Source organism: Sarcophilus harrisii, chromosome 4 (assembly GCF_902635505.1).
Source record: "Sarcophilus harrisii chromosome 4, mSarHar1.11, whole genome shotgun sequence".
Classification (NCBI taxonomy): Eukaryota; Metazoa; Chordata; class Mammalia; order Dasyuromorphia; family Dasyuridae; genus Sarcophilus; species Sarcophilus harrisii.
The window spans coordinates 61524269-61543001 of NC_045429.1; the positions used below are offsets into that span (position 1 = coordinate 61524269).

An 18733-nucleotide genomic window follows, 5' to 3' on the forward strand; every position below is an offset into this window, starting at 1 on the left:
GTTTCTACAAACTTAAACTCTTATCTTTCTTGCTAAGAAAAATTGGTTTTAATTAAAATGACTAAGCTCAGTGGGGCTCATGAATACACTCTAATGTTCTTTCCTTCCAAATATACCTCATAATCTAGTGTGGATGCCATAGTAATGGTGCTAAGTGCTTTTATCTGGAAATTTATCTGTATAAAGATTATGACAGTAAATAATTTATTTTACCACTTTATTAAAGTTATGTTGAGTACAATTCAACACAGCATACTGCCGTTTTGTTCTGCTCAGGTCCTCTCAAAGTTCCTAACCTGTAATACAAAAAGACACTCTTAGTTTAAAAAAAAATTTAGGAGAATGATATTCCAGATTTTGTTAATTATCAGACCTTAGTTTCTCATCACTTAATCAGTGAGAGAGTTCAAGTAAAGGATGATGTCATCATATTCTAGTGAAAAACTATCGATTTTGCTCCCCCCTCCTTAACTTACTTGAGCTTAAGCCAGCAGTCCAGTCTCATTTTCTGATATAATGAACCATCAAGTATTCCCTATGTAGGAGGCAAAGAAATGTAAAATGAGCCGAAGATTTTGAATGCCTGTAAAACCATTTATTTTTCATGATAACCTCAGAATAAAAGTGGAACGGTTTATGGTGAAATCATTGCCATTTCATTTGGCAGAATCATTAACATCATTGGTTACAATTTCCACACCTAAAACTGCAAAATCTAAGTAAAAATTTCTTACCTTTTTATAACTTCCATAGCAATCGGGTTCCAGATTCTTGCCAAATCTATAAAAGGATGACAAAACCAAGGTTACAACTTGGATATTTGGCCTCTTACTATGCAGAGAAATTTTTGTCATCTCTTATCCTACTTTCCCATACTCTTGCAGTGACTAGAAATGCTAGAAATATAGGCCATTATAACTACATAAAATTCTTAGTAATTTGTTAAGATGCCACTGCATTCCAGTTTCCAAATGTAACCTCAGTTTTAAAAAAATGGAACGGTTTATGATTAAAATCATTATCCTGTCATTTGGCAGAATCTTTTGCATCACTGGTTACACACACTCAAAAATGTCAAACTGGACAGAATAAAATGATTTCACTTACCAGCATTTTGTCCAATCCCTCAAAACATTTTATGCTGAAAAAAAAAAAGCCACATTGTTTATTGTATTTAGGGGATGATGCCAAAATTATCCAAAGAAAACCACAATGTTTCAAAATTCCATTCTAATTCCATTCTATTTAATATGGGCAGCAAAAAAAAATGTGCCACCTCTTTACAACTTTCAAAGGAAAAGACCATTTGGTAGTCAGTGATTTTACAGGTAATTTTGTTGTCTTCAATAGCAGATACATCAGATAGGAGCGAAAGACAAAACCAGTATTCATCACCATACATCTGCTGAACTATGTTATCATCATTGTATCCTGCTTTGAGACACCCACTTTTAACATACATAACCTAGCTGAAATTTCTCAAATCTTAAAACGAAAATATATAATCACCTTTTCAGCATCTTTACTTTTGACTTGGGACAAGACCATTACTGATACTGACAATTCATTTTTCATCTGCAAAAAATAACAGGAAATTAAAATCTTGCCAAAATGTCTCATCTATATAATGTTTTCAAAATCTGTACTGTTTCAGAAAAAGAAAATCCTCATTCTCTTTCAGAGAGATTCCCATTGTTTTAATATACAAATCATCACTAACAGTACACATCATGAATCAACTCAACAATGGCATAACCTTTATGGGCTGACCATCTTAGAATCAAGTCATCTGAGGTAACTTTTGTTAACTGCTTTTTAAAAAATCACTTCCTACCCCAGAACTTTACACATGCAAAACCTTTTCTATGTAAGGCATAGAAAATGGCACTTTTTAAAATGTCAACAAACCAGTTTGCACACTACTGTAAGCCTAACCAATTACTAAACTTTCACTCCTTCCCTATGCATTAAGGAAAATATTTAAGTTTATTCTTTAAATTAGTAAATAAGTACTTGAAAACAGCTGGATGTTTAATCAATTATCCCAAAGTTATCCAGTTAACAAAATTTTATCCTTACCCATTTTCAAGTGAATCACAGCATCTGAACAAGGCAAACCTAAACCAAAAGTTTAATTAATTAAATGTAAATTTTATAGAGAAATAAAGTTTGTGCTCAATTTATTACAGGGCACTTCAGTGCTATATTTGTCTACATGCTGACTTCAGGTCAGACATTTGAAGACATCATTATAAACCCTGTTAAGTGATTTTTAAAATGGTTGTTTCATTTCCCAAAATCCAAATGGAATATATTACTATGAATTAAAAATGCTTTTTGAAATCTTAGGGTAGGTAATACCAAAGTCATTATTCCCATTTTACAAATAAAAACAACTCTCTCAAAAACTATCAAGTTAAATCTAAAACCAACTCTTCCCACACCAGCAGACTTTTATTAGCTCAAATGGATAATTCTTAAAATATTCACTCACAAAATAATCCAACTGGAAAATCTTCTAGATTCAGATTCAGGTGGCATCTAAAAGAGACCAATCTTAGTTAAATAAAAAATCAAATAAATCTCAGTATTGAATGTTTAAAACAACGCCTGAAATCAGTTAGAGCTAATTAGACCTTCATGTTAAAGTCAGTCTATTGGCTTATCATCATACAGGCTTTGAGACCACTGAAAAACTAACTTACAGCATTTTAAAATTTTTACAAAAATTGCACAAAACCTGACAAAGGTGTACAATCAATCTGTTTCTATTTTTATCCCAAGACCTCTTGAGAAGCAAGCTGCAGTGCATCTTATCCAAGATCAAAAATCAAAACTCCAAGATCAAAATATAATAATTCGCAATTTACAAGTAGGACCTCAATTTCTGAGTTTAATAGCTTTAGGCCTTACCATTTATTTCCAGTTGACAAGTCCCTAGAGGCAAAAGGAAAAAAATCCCAGGTTATTTCTTTAATTGTGGAATTTTTAGCAAAATGTTTTTTCTAGGACAGACACATCAGACGTTATGGTATATATTCTTCACTATTCTATCTGCTGAACTATGCAACCATCATAGTATCTGCTTTGTTATTTGTCAATTTTCAGTGAATATTTAAAAGACAAGCAATTACCTGTTTGCCTGTGACTGTAATACTCTGGAGCCTAGGGAGAGAAATAAACAACAGTGAATAACAATTTTCTTGTGTATACATCTTCAAATTGTAGTTTGAGTGCTTCAGTGTAAGAGAAAGGTGGTAATAACTCTCATCATATTCGTGATCAAGAGTAGCAAATAAAAACTCATCATTAAGGCACAGTTATCCAATACTTTTAAACAACTTTGAGGTTGGGCCAAATGCAAAATGGCAAGACGCTTCTCAAAGCTGCATCATTTTCAATTAAATTCAACACTTACGGCAGTAACAGCATCTTCATCCATGACACATAACTGTAATGTAAAAGGAAAAAAAGGATTAAATACTCCAAAGAGCAAAATTGAAGGCAATTACTGTCCCTCAATAGTAAAGCCTCAGCATGATGTTTGTCAGAAATGATTTCTGTCCACTACTCTGAAACCATCATAGGCTTAGCAACTTTGGGCACACGGAAACCTTCCTGACACTACAGGCCTTTAAGACTACTTGGATCAGTGGTTCTCCAAGGATGGCTCGCAGGGGCCCTCAGACTGTTGGAGGGCCGGATTAGAGTAAAAACTGTTTTGGGCCTTTAAATAAAGAAACTTCATAGCCCTGGGTGAGGGGGATAATCGTCCTCAGCTGCCGCATCTGGCCCGCGGGCCCTAGTTTGAGGACCCCCCCTGCCACCCTTTTATAGGGCCTACAATTCAAAACTTCATTTCCAATATGGTAAATGTCTATAAACATAACCCAGATAAACAAAGACGCTTTGGAGAGACCCTCACATCATTTTTAATAGGATAAAGATACGGAAAACAGAAGTTTGAGAGCCAGCGACTTGGATCCTAATTAGCATGAGGTTTATCGGAACTCTCTGCGCAATAACTGCAGCAGACGGCGCCCTCCCGAGCCCCATCCTGGGCAGGCCGCTTACCTTTAAGGGAACCAAGGGCAATGCTTCCGTTCTCCCGAACTCCATGCCTTAAAAACAAAAAAAAAAGTTTCGTGGAAACCAATCCATGCAAACGACTCAAAAAATTGCATTTCAAACCTCACCGGCAACGAACGTCTTAAATTCACTGACCAGGGTAATGATCGATATGCAGCAAGAAATGCTAAAGACTCATTTTAGCCGGCAAAAAACGCCGCGCGCCACTCCCAGGTTCCTTTCTCTCCTTACAATCCAAGGCCCAAGTTACGTCACGGAGAGAGCCCCGCTCCACTCCCTGAGCCCCGCTCCACTCCCTACCCCAGGGGAACGCGAGGCCAGGCTCCAGCCCAGGCGCGACTACGCGCACGTGGTGCCCGCGCCGCCTCGGATCCCCGCGTGCACGCGGCGCAGGCCCCGCGTCAGAGACGTTGGCCTTCATCAGCGGTCTCAGATGTCCCTACCAACGCTGCTTTCATCACACAGCAAGGCCTGCAAGCCAGACGCGCCACCCCCCTTTCCCCCAACGCCGCGGCGGCCTCAGACGCCAGCTCGGCCGTCCCGTAGTCCCGAGCCCACTCCGGAATCGCCCAACGTCTGCCCAGCGCCGCCCCCCCCCCCCGGGGGGGGGGGGGGGGGGCTGGGTGCAGGCCGACACCGAGGCGTGAGGCCGCAAAGGCCGGGCCACGCCAACCGCAGTAACACTTACCTAACGCGCACACACGTCGTCGCCGTGGAAAGAAGGAAAAGCGGCCGCGAGGCCCCTTATATAAAGGTGGTGTGACGTCATGACGCCCCCGTCGGCTTCGGCCCCGCCCCCCAGCCAAAGAGCGGGAACTGAAGGCTGGGACGTCACTTGGCCTCTCCTCTCGCCTCATCCACCTGCTCCTCCTCCCCGCCTCCCGACTCGACTGGTCCGAGCGTTCGTGGCCCCGCCTCCAGCCTGCAGCGGAGGGCGGGACTCCCGGGGGACACGTGACTCAGGGCTGTGGCCTGGGAAGCGGAGCGGCGGAGAACGGAGGAAGGGGGAGGGGGGAAGGAGTGGAATGGGGGAGGGGGCAAGTGAGGAGGAGGAGGAGGAGGAGGAGGATGGGGGGCGGTGTAAGGGTGAGTGATTTCCTTCCGGCACGTCGCCCGCTCGGGGGGAGGGGGCGGGGGGTTTCACTTCCGGGACGGTGTTCCGGCCCATTCCGGCCCATTTCCACCCCCGGAGGTAGGTACTGCTCCTCGGCGGGGTCCGGGCCCCGACTCTCCGTCCTGGCCTCCCCCCTCCCACCCTCGGCCCGCTCGGATCCGCCCCGCCCCGTTCCCCCCCTCAGCCCAGCCCAGGAGGGCCCCGACCCCGCAGCTAGGGGCGACCTTTCTCGCCCCACCCCACCCCCTCCTCAGCCCCGTCTGGACCCGCTCCGGGGGAACGCCCCCTTCCCCTCTAGACCCCCGAGACTGGCACCCACCGCGGCTGCCGGCGGGCACCGCTCCCTTGCAGCCACACCCCACCGCCCCCGCTGGACCCGCTCCGGGGGAACGCCCCCTTCCCCTCCCTGGCAGGCCCGCCCCCCGTGCCCACCGTCCCAGTGCCCCCCTCTCCCAGTGCCCCCGGCCCACTCCGAGCATCTGCACACCGAGCACAAGTGCGTGGCCCGCGGGACCCCCGCCGCGATCGGGAGAGACCGACTTTCTCTCGGGGCTCCCTCCGCCCCCTCGGGAGCTGCTGGAACGAGGAAACGAGCCCGGCTCACCCAAAGGCGCCGGCGCGGGCTCCAAAATAAACTCTCTGAATCACACGTCTCAAACAAACACCACCGGGCTGGGGGGTGCAGTGGGCCCCGAGGGGTCGGCCACATGCGGAGCTCTGAGAAGGCAGAGCCCGCGGGGAGGGCACACGCAGGGCGGGCGGGCACACGCAGGGCGGGCGGGCACACACAGGGCTGCCACCCACCTGCGAAACTCCGTCCTCACTGTGCACTGCAGTCCCCCGCGGCACTTCTCCCGAAACAAGAGGCCTCTCGCCCCGTGTCCCGAGCCAGCTTTTCCGGGAGCTGCCTGGTCTCCTCGGGAAACTGGCATCGCCTGCCTGCAACAGGTCATTAGTCACACCACCATACAGTTAGTAGGGCCAGGAGTGTGATCAGACGTTCCCGCTTCATGTGATGACCTTAGCTAATTAGAATTGACTCCAGTTTGGGGGATATCCTTGGTTTTTTTGGGGAGCCCAAATCCCCCTCCCCCCAAAAAACAACCATTTCTCCATTTTTTATCTCTCTTGAAAAATTAAAATCTATATATTTGAAAAGTCAAACATTTAAATGTTTTATTCTTTCTCTCCTGAATTCTTGATTCAAAGCCGGAGATACATAAACTTAATAAATAAAAGTAGTGCCATCATAACCTAGAGATAGTCTAATATAAGTCCAAAGTTCCTTCTCAAGTTTCACAGTGACTCACCACAAACCCTGGAGAAGTGGATTTTACCTCCTGATAATGCTATTTTCCTATTTAGAGCTAGGAAAAGTAACTTTATTCTTGTGAGAAGTATTTTGAAGTAAGATTTTCAAATATTGTGGTATAAAGCTCACTGGGAATGAAATTACGATTGGTAGTCATTATTCCTATTTCCTCTTTCAGCAGGGCTGAAAGCCTGTTCCATCAGGCACAACATGGAGAAAAGTGGGAACATACAATTGGAGATCCCTGACTTTAGCAACTCAGTCCTGAGCCACCTCAACCAGCTGCGCATGCAGGGGCGTCTCTGTGATATTGTGGTCAATGTGCAAGGACAGGCTTTTCGGGCTCATAAAGTTGTGTTGGCTGCCAGCTCGCCCTATTTCCGGGACCATATGTCCTTGAATGAGATGAGCACTGTGTCTATATCGGTCATCAAGAATCCAACTGTTTTTGAGCAGCTCCTTTCGTTCTGTTACACTGGGAGGATCTGTCTACAATTGGCAGATATCATCAGCTACCTTACGGCTGCCAGTTTCCTACAGATGCAGCACATCATAGACAAATGCACACAGATCCTGGAGGGCATACATTTCAAAATTAATGTAGCAGAAGTTGAGGCAGAATTAGGACAAACAAGGACAAAGCATCAGGAGAGACCCCCAGAATCTCACAGAGTCACTCCCAATCTAAACCGCCCCCTCAGCCCACGTCACAATACACCAAAGGGGAGCCGAAGAGGCCAAGTTAGCACGGTGCTGGACATCAGGGAGCTAAGTCCCCCCGAAGAATCAACCAGCCCCCAGATAATTGAGCAGAGTTCTGACGTGGAAAGCCGGGAGCCCATTCTTCGGATTAACCGAGCAGGACAGTGGTACGTGGAGACGGGGGTAGCCGACCGGGGGGGTCGGGGCGATGACGAGGTGAGAGTTCTGGGAGGAGTTCGGATCAAAACTGAGAATCTGGAAGAGTGGCTTGGGACAGAGAATCAGCCCTCCGGAGAAGATGGAAGTAGTGCCGAGGAGGTTGCCGCCATGGTGATTGACACCACAGGCCACGGGTCTGGAGCACAAGAGGGTTATGGCTTGGGGTCTTCGGCACCCAAGGCCACTCGGCCAACCAGCAGTGAAATGGACAGGTAAGGTTCCTTTTGCACCTTTGCAGACTGTCATTCAGGTACCACTGATCCAGGCCATCTCTCTGGTTTAGAGAGCATCTTCCCTCCCTGTTGCTTAGATGAAATAAGAATTGACTCTGTTGGGGAAATTGGAGGTGTGCCAAAAGACTTGCATTCTTATTTTTTTAAAGCAGGAAGCTCCTAGTCCTGAAGTATTCACAGTGTTGTGAGAACTATGGTAAAGTTAGACACTTCCATGAATCAGAATAGCATCTGCAGCCACACTAGCATCAGTAATTGCCAGGGCTTCCTCGGATTCGAGGCAGGGAGCTGACCGTCAGCTGGGGACCAGGCGGCCTTTCCCTTCCTGGGTATGTTATTGCACAGGTAGGTGGCTTGGGGGAGTTTCCCTTTCCTTTGTAGTCCTGCTTTGCTTTCCTTTAGCCACCGCCTCCAGAGGAGGCTTTGCTGTGGTCCTGGCAATTCTTTGGCTCTCTATGGCAATAGTGTGAAGCCAAGGAGATTCTTGTGGGATTGTTTTTCCATTTCTTTCTCAGCTTGCCATTTGAATAATTTTTCTGGCTGGCCTTGATCAGTGGCCACTGCTGCCAAGGGCCTAACCATTTCATTATTTTTTCTCTTTGTTTCCCCACTTTTCTCTTTTTAATACGCTTCTAAATGAGTAGCTAAAGACATGTCTTTAAGGGGAAAGGAGTACAGGTGTTAATAATGGAATTGAGTTGAAAGTATATTAAAAGCATCCTTCTCCAAAATTTAGATTGGTTACATGCAATCCAAAGAAAATATTCCGCTGTTTTCTCTACTGTCAATAAATGAATTTTGACTGCATAAACAACAGATCTACAACATATTACTGGCCTGTTAAGACCTTGTTGCAGAGATCAATAAGTGTCATAGAGATGCAGATGACCCATGATCTCTCATGTCTTCATTTAGTAACATTTTAAATATTTTCTCTCATTTGTTCCTTTACTCATGGAGAGTATATAGATATGTAAATAGCACTTTTAATTGACCATTCTGATTTTTATGCCCCAAGATTTGGCCAGTGATAAAAATTACTGGGGTTTTAATCCAAATGACCTAGAATTTTATTTAGCTTCTATCACTCATTTTTTAAAATATAAGTTGGTGGTATTTGATCCCTTACTAATTTAAAATGTAATGGGACGCACAGACCAATAATAGGCTCAGAATTATAGACCTAGCTTTAATTTTAGTTCATTGAATCATATTACAGATTTCTTAGTTTTTTTCTAGGACTGTTGTTGTGACAAAAGGATTTTACTTACATTTTGTGCCTCAGTGCCATTAGGTCATTATGTACCATTGATGTCTTATTCTGAAAAATGGTTTTTCTTTGATTTATGAGACCAAATGTGATTTTTTAACTTCGTCAAAATGGACCCAGTGTGAGCGTTTCTTAATTACTATGCTGAAAATCATCATACTGTTCCATATGTCTTCCCCTTCATTATCCATAAGCTAAGGAAATGACCTCATCACTTGAAAGTTTTTTAACCATACTTTTCTGTTACCCCATTTATGCTCCTTTGTCGACAGATTTAGCCCTTCTGGCAGTGTTGTCACCCTGACTGAGCGACACCGAGCCCGCAGTGAATCTCCTGGGAGAATGGATGAGCCTAAGCAACCCAATTCCCAGGTATGTAGTGACAGATCTGAAGGACTTTGTTGAAATTCAAGGGTGCATTTCAGCAAGTACAGTGTTATCTTTTTTAGTTGTATTTCTTTTAATCACCTTGGGAAATCTTTGGTTAACATTGTTTTTAAATTACTGGAAAAATAAAGGTTGAAAGGAAAGGGAATCTTAAATGTTATATTTAATGTTCTCTCCTTATTGCCAAACACTTGTTTTGCAACACTCAAAAAAATGTTCTTTTGGTGAAGGTTGAAGTTTGGAAACAAGAAGCAGGAATACAATGTAGCATTTCTTGTGGAATACAGGGACAGCTTGTATTCTAGGAAAAAGTAAACCAACTTCTGACAAAGTACAACCAAGGAGAGCAGGATTTAGTGCCTTTTCTAATTGGTTGTGCGTTTAAATGAATGAATGAATGAAAAGATCTTTATTAAGTATTTGCAATTCATGTTTTTGTATACTCTCATTTGTATTAGACTTATCTACTTGAATAAATCATAAAGTTCTAGAGAACAGGAACCATGTCTTCTGTTTTCTTTATATTTAGCCACAGAACATCATTCTGTTTTTGACCAGTGAGCATTGTACAAATGTTGAACTCATTGCTTATATCTGAAATGGTATCTCATATGGTAGGCCAACTGAGGACTAGAAGAAGCATGTGCCAAGTGAAAACATAGAATGAATTTTGAGCTGTTCTGTCATTCTTCTCTGGCTAGTTACTTAGAGAAGCAATGGAGTTTTTTTTCTTGTTGTTTGTTTTAATAATTTCATTTAAGACACTGTGAGAAATGAGAACTACAAATGAGAGGCAGTGAATAGAGTCCTGGACTTGCAATCAAAGAGACTAGGTTTTCTATTGTACTTCAGCATGTAGTAGCTGTGTGATCCTAAGCAAGCCATTTCCTGTTTATGAGCTTCAGCTTCTTTAGATGTATGTTGATTCTGCTAGCCTACCTTAAAAAAATGTGAGGGAAATGCTTCATAAACCTTAATGTTCCAAATAAATGTGCATTACTATCAATTCTAGCACACAGTTAATATTTTGTTCAATTTGTAGTTATTAATTTAACCTCATTTCTTTTACTACATCTGTGTTTTGTTATGGGGAACTCACAGTGAGGAAACTACATCTACCAGTGCAGATTGGCACCTGGCCTTCAAGCTTCAGTCTTAAACAGTTAACTAGAGTGCTGAGGGGGCCTGCCTGTTATTTGAATACTTGCATTCATACTGTGTTTATGGTATCATAAAAAAAAATTGCCATTATTACCATGGAAAATTTTTTCTTCTGATATTAGGAGAAAAAACCCAGCAGCAAATTAGAGCTGTAAAATAAAAGCTTTGTTCAAGTGATAGTCACTTTTGGGGATATGTTTTTTTTTTTTCTCAAGCCTCTAAAGAGGGATGTAATTTCTGTATAAAGGTAACTATTGTGCAAATAAATGTGTTAATAAGCAAATAAAATAAACATCTCATAGGAAGATAAGATCATTAACAATTACTAATTCACCAGACCATTTAAGTTGGACCAGAGACTCAGTCACACACTAGTATATACAGTCATATGGTAAAGTGCATACTGTTAGGCCTGGAATCAGGAAGACTCATCGTCTAGTTTAGATCTAGCTCAGATACGTATCAGCGGTATGACCCTGGGCAAATCCCTTAACCCTGTTTGCCTTATTTTCCTCATTTGTAAAATCAGCTAGAGAAGGAAATAACAGACCAACCTAGTATCTTTGCCAAAAAAAAGGGGGGGAAAGGGGAATCACAAAGAAACCAATAGAGACAAATGAATAATAACATGCACACAGTCACAATATTGGGGAAAGATAGGGTGAATTCATCTGCTTAAGAAAGACTTCTTAGAATAGTTTCAACCACATTTTAAAAGAAAGGGGTAGGCAAAATGTGCTAGCGCCAGGCATAAGGCCTAACATGAAATGTTGATATGAGAAAAAGAAATACATTAAGAAGCCTCATGACTGGATGCAACTGGGGATGAAGGCTGGAAAGAAACAAGCAATAAATGACATTGTCTAGAAATAAGATTAAGGATTTAAGTCATGGGACCACAAGATTTAAAACTACAAAGGAACTCTTGAAATTATCTAGCCCTGCTTATGATAATCTGTATAGATAGAATGTCCCAAAAGACTTAGTTTTTAAGTATCAAAAGAGCATATATGTATATGAAGAATTGTTCTCCATTTCTTAATAAAACTAAATAAGGAAATGAAATTTGTAGTAAAACAGAGTTTAGTAAACATCACCATGGACCATGCTGTACATAGGATTTTCTTGGCAAAGATACTGGAGAGGTTGGCCATTTCTTTCTCCAATGGATTAACATCATCAGAAGTGAAGTGACTTCATATCTAGAACATGTCTGAGGTCACATCTGAAATTGGGTCCTCCTGACTCCAGGCCTAACACTCTCTGCACTATGGTGGCAGAATCAGCTGCTTCTAAATATTTTATCTAGGTTTAGAGGAAATTGGTTGATCCTAAGAGTGATGGAATACTGAAACAAACTATACTTAGATCACTATGCTGACTCAGAAACTTTAAACAGCTCCCCATTTTCTCCTAAAACATTTAAATTCCTCTGTTTGGCTTTAGGATGCTCTGTAAATTGGCTCTACCTCCTTTTTTACTTTTTTATCCATTTCAGAGAGGTGAATCATCTTTTCAGTCTCTGAGAAACAGTGCTTGTTCCTAATCACTACTTTTATTTGTTTCTCCCTTCTAAAATATTCTCTCTTGTCCTCCTCTATGTGTCCCTATTTTTTAATGCCCAGCTCAAAGCACACTTCCTCCATTATTTCTTCCCTAAAAGTAGAGATTGGATGATAGAGTGTAAAAAGCAGTGAACTCCACGGTAAGACTTGGCTTTGATTGCTGGTGATTAAGAATTCTTACGCAAAGGCAGTGAAGAAGAGGCCTTGTAAAACTTAAGTTTTATATAATGTAGATACAAACATATATGGGGTGTGTGTATGTGTATATATATATATATATATATATATATATATATATATATATATAAACTTATAAATCAAGCCATTCCTAAGCCCCACTTTTCTCTGAACACCTATTCTAATTCTGTGACATTTAGTACTTCTGTGTTGTATTATTTGCTGTTACTTTATGTGTTTTACTCCCATCTCTCCAATAATGATCACAATTGTAGACCTCAAAGAGATCTAAGAGGAACTTGTCCAAAAGAAAGGAAAGCACAAATAAGATAAAAGTGACTGTTCCAGAGTTAAACTAGTAGTTTGTGTCAAGCAAGAGTAGGGATCCAGGCCAATTTGTTCCCCATCCAGCACTCTTTTCGCTTTACCACCTTGCCCTCTTGACATGTCTGTGTCTTCCATGGTACTGAGGCTATGGTAGCACTCAATAAATACTTTTTGGTTTATGATGAAATTCTCAACCATACAAGTCTTTCAATTTAACTAACAAACTAGGACCAGATGACTTTTAATCTATGATTTATCCTGCTAAAATAAGGGAGAGAAAGGCTTTCAAGACCATATTTAGAGTGTTAGATTGCTATATCATATTGGGAAAATGGTACATATGAACCAACTAAGTTGTTTAGTTGTTCAGACTTGATATAAAACAAAATAGTAATGCTCTAAAACTTTAGTCATTCTTCAGCTCTTCATTTATAATGTTTTTCTTCTCTTAATTCTTTGAATTTTTGTGAAATAATACTGTACATTATGAGAAATTATTAATAATCAATAATCTAGAGGTCTGTTCAGAGCTCTTCTCTTCTGAAACTAAAACTAAAAGTTAAGTCTAAAGGACATTACTGAGAGAGTAACTCTTCATGATTTTGGTCAGACCCCACCCAACCTAGCCTGGGGAATCCTATTATAGTCTAGAATCTTCCTTAATAGACTGTTTCTACACCTGGAAAAAGGTCACCTACCTCAGAGCCAGCATGGGTTCAGAAAGGGCTCAGGAACAGCCAATACAGTGTTTATGCTCCAACAATTCCAGGAGAAATGCCAGGAACAGAACAGAAGTCTGTATATAGCGTTTGAAGATATGACCAAGGCATTTAATACTGTTAGTCACTAGAGTTTATGGAACATTGTGTCAAAAGTTGGTTGCCCAGAGACATCAACATAGGACGTCAATTTTGTGACAGCATGCTTACCTGGGTGCTGGGAAACGTGCAATGCTCTCGAGCTTTCCCAGTCATCAGTGAAGTGAAACAAGGCTGTGCGCTTTTGCTCCCGTACTTTTTAGCATGATACTTTCAGTCATGTTAAATGCCTTCAAGGAGGACAAACCTGGAATCAAAGTCAGCTACTGCACTGCCAGTAAATTCTTGAACTTGAAAAGGCTATAAGCCAAAACCAAAGTGGAGAGAATATTGGTGCATGATTTTTTTTTTTTTATTTGCAAATGATTATGTACACTCTGAAATTGATTACAAAGTATGGATCAATTCTCTGCTGCTGGTGCTAATTTTGGCCTAACACCACAAGAAAACACAGGTGCTCCATTAGCCAGCATCACACCATCCATATATGGAGCCGTCAGTTATAGCAAATGGTGTGAAGTTTTGAATGCTGTAGAAAAGTTCACTTAGCTCGGCAGCATACTTTCCAGGGATGTCCACGTTGATAATGAGGTTGACACATAGATTACCAGAGCTAGCTCGGTGCTTGGGAGGCTCCAAAAGAAAGTGAGGGAGAGAAAAGGAATTAGACTGACCACCAAACTGAAGGTCAACAGACCCTTTGTGCTGACCTCATTGTTGTATGCCTGTGAGACCTGGACGGTATAGCAGCACCATCCTAGGAAACTGAATCTCTTCCATTTGAATTGTCTTAGGAAGATTCTGAAGATTACCCAGCAGGATAAGGTACCAAACACTGAGCTTCTTTCTTGAACCAAACCGCCAAGCATTCCAGCCCTACTGCAGAGAGCATGACTCCATTGATTTGGCCAAATTGTTTGAATGCCAAATATACACTTGCCAAAAAAATTATTTTATGAAGATGGGGCAAACACTCAAAAAGTGTTCAGAAAAAGCAATACAAGGCCACTCTCAAGATCTCTTATAAATGATCATATAACAGACACTGGCCCAGGACTACCCAGCATGGCACGCCCTCATCAGAGAGAATTGTGCTCTATGAACAAAGCAGAATTGAATTTGCTCAGAAGAACTGAGAGATGCACAAAGTTAGAGAATCCACCTCAAATGTTCAGAGTCCAACCTGTGGCAGAGCATTGTGAGTTCCCGTTAGTCTTATCAGCCATAGTCCAACACACTAACTCACCTTTAACTTGACAATGTCATTTTGGTCCTCTGAGAAGAAAGGACAAAAACCAACTACCCAACTCCAGAGGAGAGGGGAGAAAGGCCTTCAGCACAGGATGGGACTAGAACTGAACCTTAAAGGTAACCAGGGAAGCTGAACAGCAGAGGTGATGGAGCAGAATATTCTGGAATGAGACCGACCTCACATGTGAGGGAGGAACAGCAAGGAAGTTCATGAGACTGAGATCTCTTGATAGTGTGGGGGCGGGAGAGAAGAGGGGGGAAGGAGAAATAAAGTATATGAAGACCAGGAAGGTAGGAAGGGGCCAAATTGGGAAAGGCTTTAAATGACAAACTAGACTTTATGAGAACATTTCAAAAGGCTTAGTGCTATATTAAACTATAATAGCTTAAATAGCTTTTAACACGTTTCATCATAAAACTGCACTAAGACTTTAAATTCCTCATCTATATCTGAGGAGTGAAATGTTGGACTGGCTGTTGGAAAGTCAGATCATCCTCTTATTAATAATGTGTTGATTTTGTTAATTGATTAAATTATCAAGAAATTGTCTCTCTCAAAACTTTAAATGTCACAGTATCCATTTCTCCTGCCCTCTGTTGAAACCACTAGACACTTGTCTCATTAGACAACATTTTTTTTTTTTTTTTTTTTTTGCTGAGGCAATTAGGGTTAAGTGACTTGCCCAGGGTCACACAGCAAGGAAGTGTTAAGTGTCTGAGGCCAGATTTGAACTCAGGTTCTGACTTCTGGGCTGGTGCTCTATCCACTGTGCCACCTAGCTGCCCCTTAGACAACACTTTTTTGAAGAAATAAGAGAAAAGGACTTAGGATTAATAAATTAAATAGTCCTCCAGATATCTGTAATTAACTTTGGCTTTCTCCTCCCTTTCTACAGAACCCCCACCCTACCCCTGCCAATTTCCACTGGTCTCTGCTTAACATAGTTACTTTCTGCACATTTAGAAAACGAAGTATTTTTCTGTTTCTGATGTCTACAAAAATCAACATGGTTGAGAAATTTAGTAAAAACCTGAATGATGAAATTTTAATGCAACACTTTGGGAAAAAAAGCATTCTATAAATCCATGATATTATTATTATTATTGTATTATAGTTTCCAAAATAAATAATCAATCTTCATCTTATAGTTTCTTTGGGTTGAGAAGAACTGATGTGTGTATCTATGTGTATCTAGATGACTTCATTATTCAGTTCTAGATGTTCAAAGTAGATTAAAATAGTTGTTAGTATTTGACCTTCACAAAGAGATAAAAATCAAATTCCATGCCATTAAAATCTGCTTTTAATTGCCTTAATTCAACCTTCTTCTGAAACTAACCTTAATTTTTCATCATCTACATATTACCTTCTTACATAAGTAGCAAAAAGAAAAAGAAATTTCTTTTATAATAACTCCAAGAGTTCATTGTCTAATTAGAAGGAAAAGAATTTAAATGCTACTTACATCGTAATTCCTTCTCAAATTTTCTTATATTAAATTTAGTACCTCTCTGTAATAAAATAAATTTAATTATCCCAAAGAAAATGTTACTCTAGAATCTGTGGGAAATGGGAAAAATATTAATCATGTCATATAACTTGGACATTACTTTCAGCTGCTTGAATTAATTTAAAGCTTCTGTATATGACATATACAAATTATATGATGAAAATAGTTGTCTCCACACAGTATTCCATAAGACCAGTTGTCTTGGGGTAGGCAATATGAAGAGATAATTGACAACATCAATTAAAAATATGCATCTCTTCAGTTTTTAGGTATTGTTTTCTAAGCATTTCAAGAGCAGGAACCATGTCTTAAAATAGTTAAATGTTTTTTGGGGTTTATTTTTTCCGGTCCAGACCTATTATGACTTCATTAGTATAGGGAACCTATAGTATGTTGATAGTTGCTAGACTAAATCTCCAAATTTCCTTTGCCAATGCAGTCAGAACCTGTTTTGCAGCATAGTGTTAGGGTATTTGAGGCACCAAGAGGTTAAGGGAATTGCCCAGGCATGTAGCCAGCATGTGCAGGCTGACTTTTCAGCTTATGCCACATTATTCCTCAGTGAATTATAATACTTTATGTTATAATATCTTTATGTTATGTTAGAAAACATTCTCACATGCCTTATCTTATTTGCTCTTCCACCAACTATTAGAGATATGTTTGTGGTTTTGTTTCTTTTTACAGATAACATTCAGGCCCAGAAAGATTGACTGATCTGGAGTCATACCCATATTCAAAGTCAGAGCTAAGACTTAGGAACCCAAAGCCAGTAGTCCTTCCATTACATGCTGCCAATAACTGTCCTGTCCAATTGAATTGTGAGAATTCAATAAGTATTATGTATTGATTACTTTCAATGAACTTTTCATAATGTAAGTGTATAGGATGTTAGATTCATAATTCAATCTAGGTTCTCTTTTTAATTGTTTTTTTTTTTTTTTGACTAGTTTGCTCCGAGGTGTTGGGTCAATGGCTTGTCTATGAGATTAGTATAAAATGTTGGTAATATATTGAAAAATCACTAATAATGTTTCAAAGAAAAAGTTATTGCCTGCAACTTATGCTTTTACAGAAACTTCAAGTTGAAAAACAATTATCTAATGTACCTTAACTTAAATTGAGTTGAAATATGCTTCATTTTAATTTCTTCTTAGTGGCACTAGTTTTGACTTCTGAGGAGCCCCATGAGAGTAGATAGGACACTGGACTTGGAATCAAGAAGACCCATGTTTGTTTTGCCAAATATATTTTTTAAGGAATTGTTTTCTTTAGTCAATTTCTGTGCTTTCTTTTCCAAGCTGTTGGCTTTCCCAAAAAACTTTCATAATTGTCCTATATAACTCTTATTTCCTTTCTTCATTTTTCTTCTGTCTCTCTTTTAAGATCCTTTTTGAACTCTTCCAAAAGAGCCTTTTGAGCTGGAAACTAGTTTATATCCTCCTTTTCAGGTTTCACCTGAAGGCATATTGCCTTTAGTGTCCTCTAATGGGTTTGTGTTCTGATCTTCCCTATCTTCATAGTAGTTTTCTATAGCCAAAATTCTTTTTGCTTTTTTGCTCATTTTTAAAAGTTGAGCTGTGCTCTTAAGGCACAGAGGAGATTGCTTGCAGGGGGACAGGGACTTCTCACTGATTACACCAAGGCTGGCAATGCTACAGGCTTTCCCATTGCATTGGACCTGCCTGATGTCCTTCCCAGATATCTAAAGCTAAAGAATCATTACATTCTGAATGTTTGTCGGTTTTGTCGCTTCAAAATCCATTCAGAAGTTTGACCTAGCATTGATTCTGAGGGAAGCTGGGGAGAGCTCAAATAGTGTCCTGTCTACTCTTCACTTTCTTGGTTCTGCCCCCCTAAGACTTAAGTTTAAATAATAATTTAGACACTTCATGTATGATTGTGGCAATTCACTTAAAGTCTGTGAGCCTCAGTTTCCTCACCTGGAATATAATAGTATTAAACTCTCTGGCCACAAAGGTCCCTTCCTGCTTTAAATCTTTAATTGTATGAACTACACAGAATAAATTAATTCTTTTTGTGTCCTCAATATTAATCTTGTTTTCTGTCTTTTTGTTTTTAAATAGCTAAGTAGTATATGTTCCCACAGTTTGTTATTTTGGTATTTGATTTATGTAGATGGATCAGAAAGACCCATCAATTCAACATTGCTTATAGGCCTGGTGAAAAAGAAATTGTTTTAGTTGGTCTTCCTGTTGTTTCACTATTGTAAAGTAGTCTATCCAACAGGTGCTTTGGAAGCATCCAGTTAGTCTATCGACAAGAAAATAACCTTTAATTTTCTTGCTTTTATTTGATAATGGAGCAAAATAAAATACTTCAAAGAAAGATGAGCAGCCCTGAAAAGGACTCATCGAGCCCTCCCACCAGAGTGCTGGTCCTTGAATATTCGTGTCCCCCATCTTGGCAGATGGACTAAACCAAGCTGAGGGGAACTGGCAGATCCCAAACCCAACAGGTTAAGAGACTGTCTACTCCAAGCCTATGAAGCCTATTTCTTCAGTCCTGTGTTTCCCACCTCATCCTGGTGGAATGGGCAGGTGAAAACAATTTTTTCCAATGACCATGAAAATGAC

General features: G+C 40.5%; 1 protein-coding gene, 1 long non-coding RNA gene and 10 other non-coding genes across 17 annotated transcripts in view; 1 reads left to right on the plus strand and 11 right to left on the minus strand.

Moving 5' to 3' along the window:
* Positions 1-200: 200 nt before the first annotated feature.
* On the minus strand, positions 201-5006 carry LOC111720392. Its single transcript, XR_004229293.1, has 12 exons — positions 4778-5006; positions 4075-4121; positions 3419-3451; positions 3135-3165; positions 2914-2937; positions 2495-2541; positions 2080-2118; positions 1510-1575; positions 1108-1141; positions 735-780; positions 477-535; positions 201-296 (listed from the first exon to the last, which is right to left on the minus strand). It is a non-coding gene; the product is annotated as an uncharacterized LOC111720392 (long non-coding RNA).
* Positions 361-436, minus strand: LOC111720393. The gene has a single exon (XR_002770083.1). It is a non-coding gene; the product is annotated as a small nucleolar RNA SNORD81 (small nucleolar RNA).
* On the minus strand, positions 610-687 carry LOC111720401. Its single transcript, XR_002770091.1, has one exon. It is a non-coding gene; the product is annotated as a small nucleolar RNA SNORD47 (small nucleolar RNA).
* Positions 976-1057, minus strand: LOC111720402. Its single transcript, XR_002770092.1, has one exon. It is a non-coding gene; the product is annotated as a small nucleolar RNA SNORD47 (small nucleolar RNA).
* LOC111720395 lies at positions 1351-1433 on the minus strand. Its single transcript, XR_002770085.1, has one exon. It is a non-coding gene; the product is annotated as a small nucleolar RNA snR60/Z15/Z230/Z193/J17 (small nucleolar RNA).
* On the minus strand, positions 1644-1724 carry LOC111720400. The gene has a single exon (XR_002770090.1). It is a non-coding gene; the product is annotated as a small nucleolar RNA SNORD79 (small nucleolar RNA).
* Positions 2192-2255, minus strand: LOC111720398. Its single transcript, XR_002770088.1, has one exon. It is a non-coding gene; the product is annotated as a small nucleolar RNA SNORD78 (small nucleolar RNA).
* Positions 2615-2677, minus strand: LOC111720394. Its single transcript, XR_002770084.1, has one exon. It is a non-coding gene; the product is annotated as a small nucleolar RNA SNORD44 (small nucleolar RNA).
* On the minus strand, positions 3013-3082 carry LOC111720397. The gene has a single exon (XR_002770087.1). It is a non-coding gene; the product is annotated as a small nucleolar RNA SNORD77 (small nucleolar RNA).
* LOC111720399 lies at positions 3529-3590 on the minus strand. Its single transcript, XR_002770089.1, has one exon. It is a non-coding gene; the product is annotated as a small nucleolar RNA SNORD75 (small nucleolar RNA).
* On the minus strand, positions 4482-4561 carry LOC111720403. Its single transcript, XR_002770093.1, has one exon. It is a non-coding gene; the product is annotated as a small nucleolar RNA SNORD74 (small nucleolar RNA).
* A 125-nt stretch (positions 5007-5131) lies between the features above and the next one.
* ZBTB37 (zinc finger and BTB domain containing 37) overlaps positions 5132-18733 on the plus strand; it is a 38440-nt gene continuing 24838 nt past the window's right edge. For 5 of the 6 annotated variants that reach the window (XR_004229289.1, XR_004229290.1, XR_004229288.1 and 2 more), the window contains exons 1-3: positions 5158-5281; positions 6694-7648; positions 9212-9311. Coding sequence is in view for 1 of the 6 variants with exons in the window: in XM_031936922.1 (XP_031792782.1) it covers positions 5158-5281; positions 6694-7648; positions 9212-9311 (1179 nt within the window). In the remaining 5 variants the exon portion in view is untranslated. Of the gene's footprint in view, positions 5282-6693; positions 7649-9211; positions 9312-18733 lie in introns of all 6 variants that reach the window. The other variant, XR_004229292.1, reaches the window with a different exon arrangement.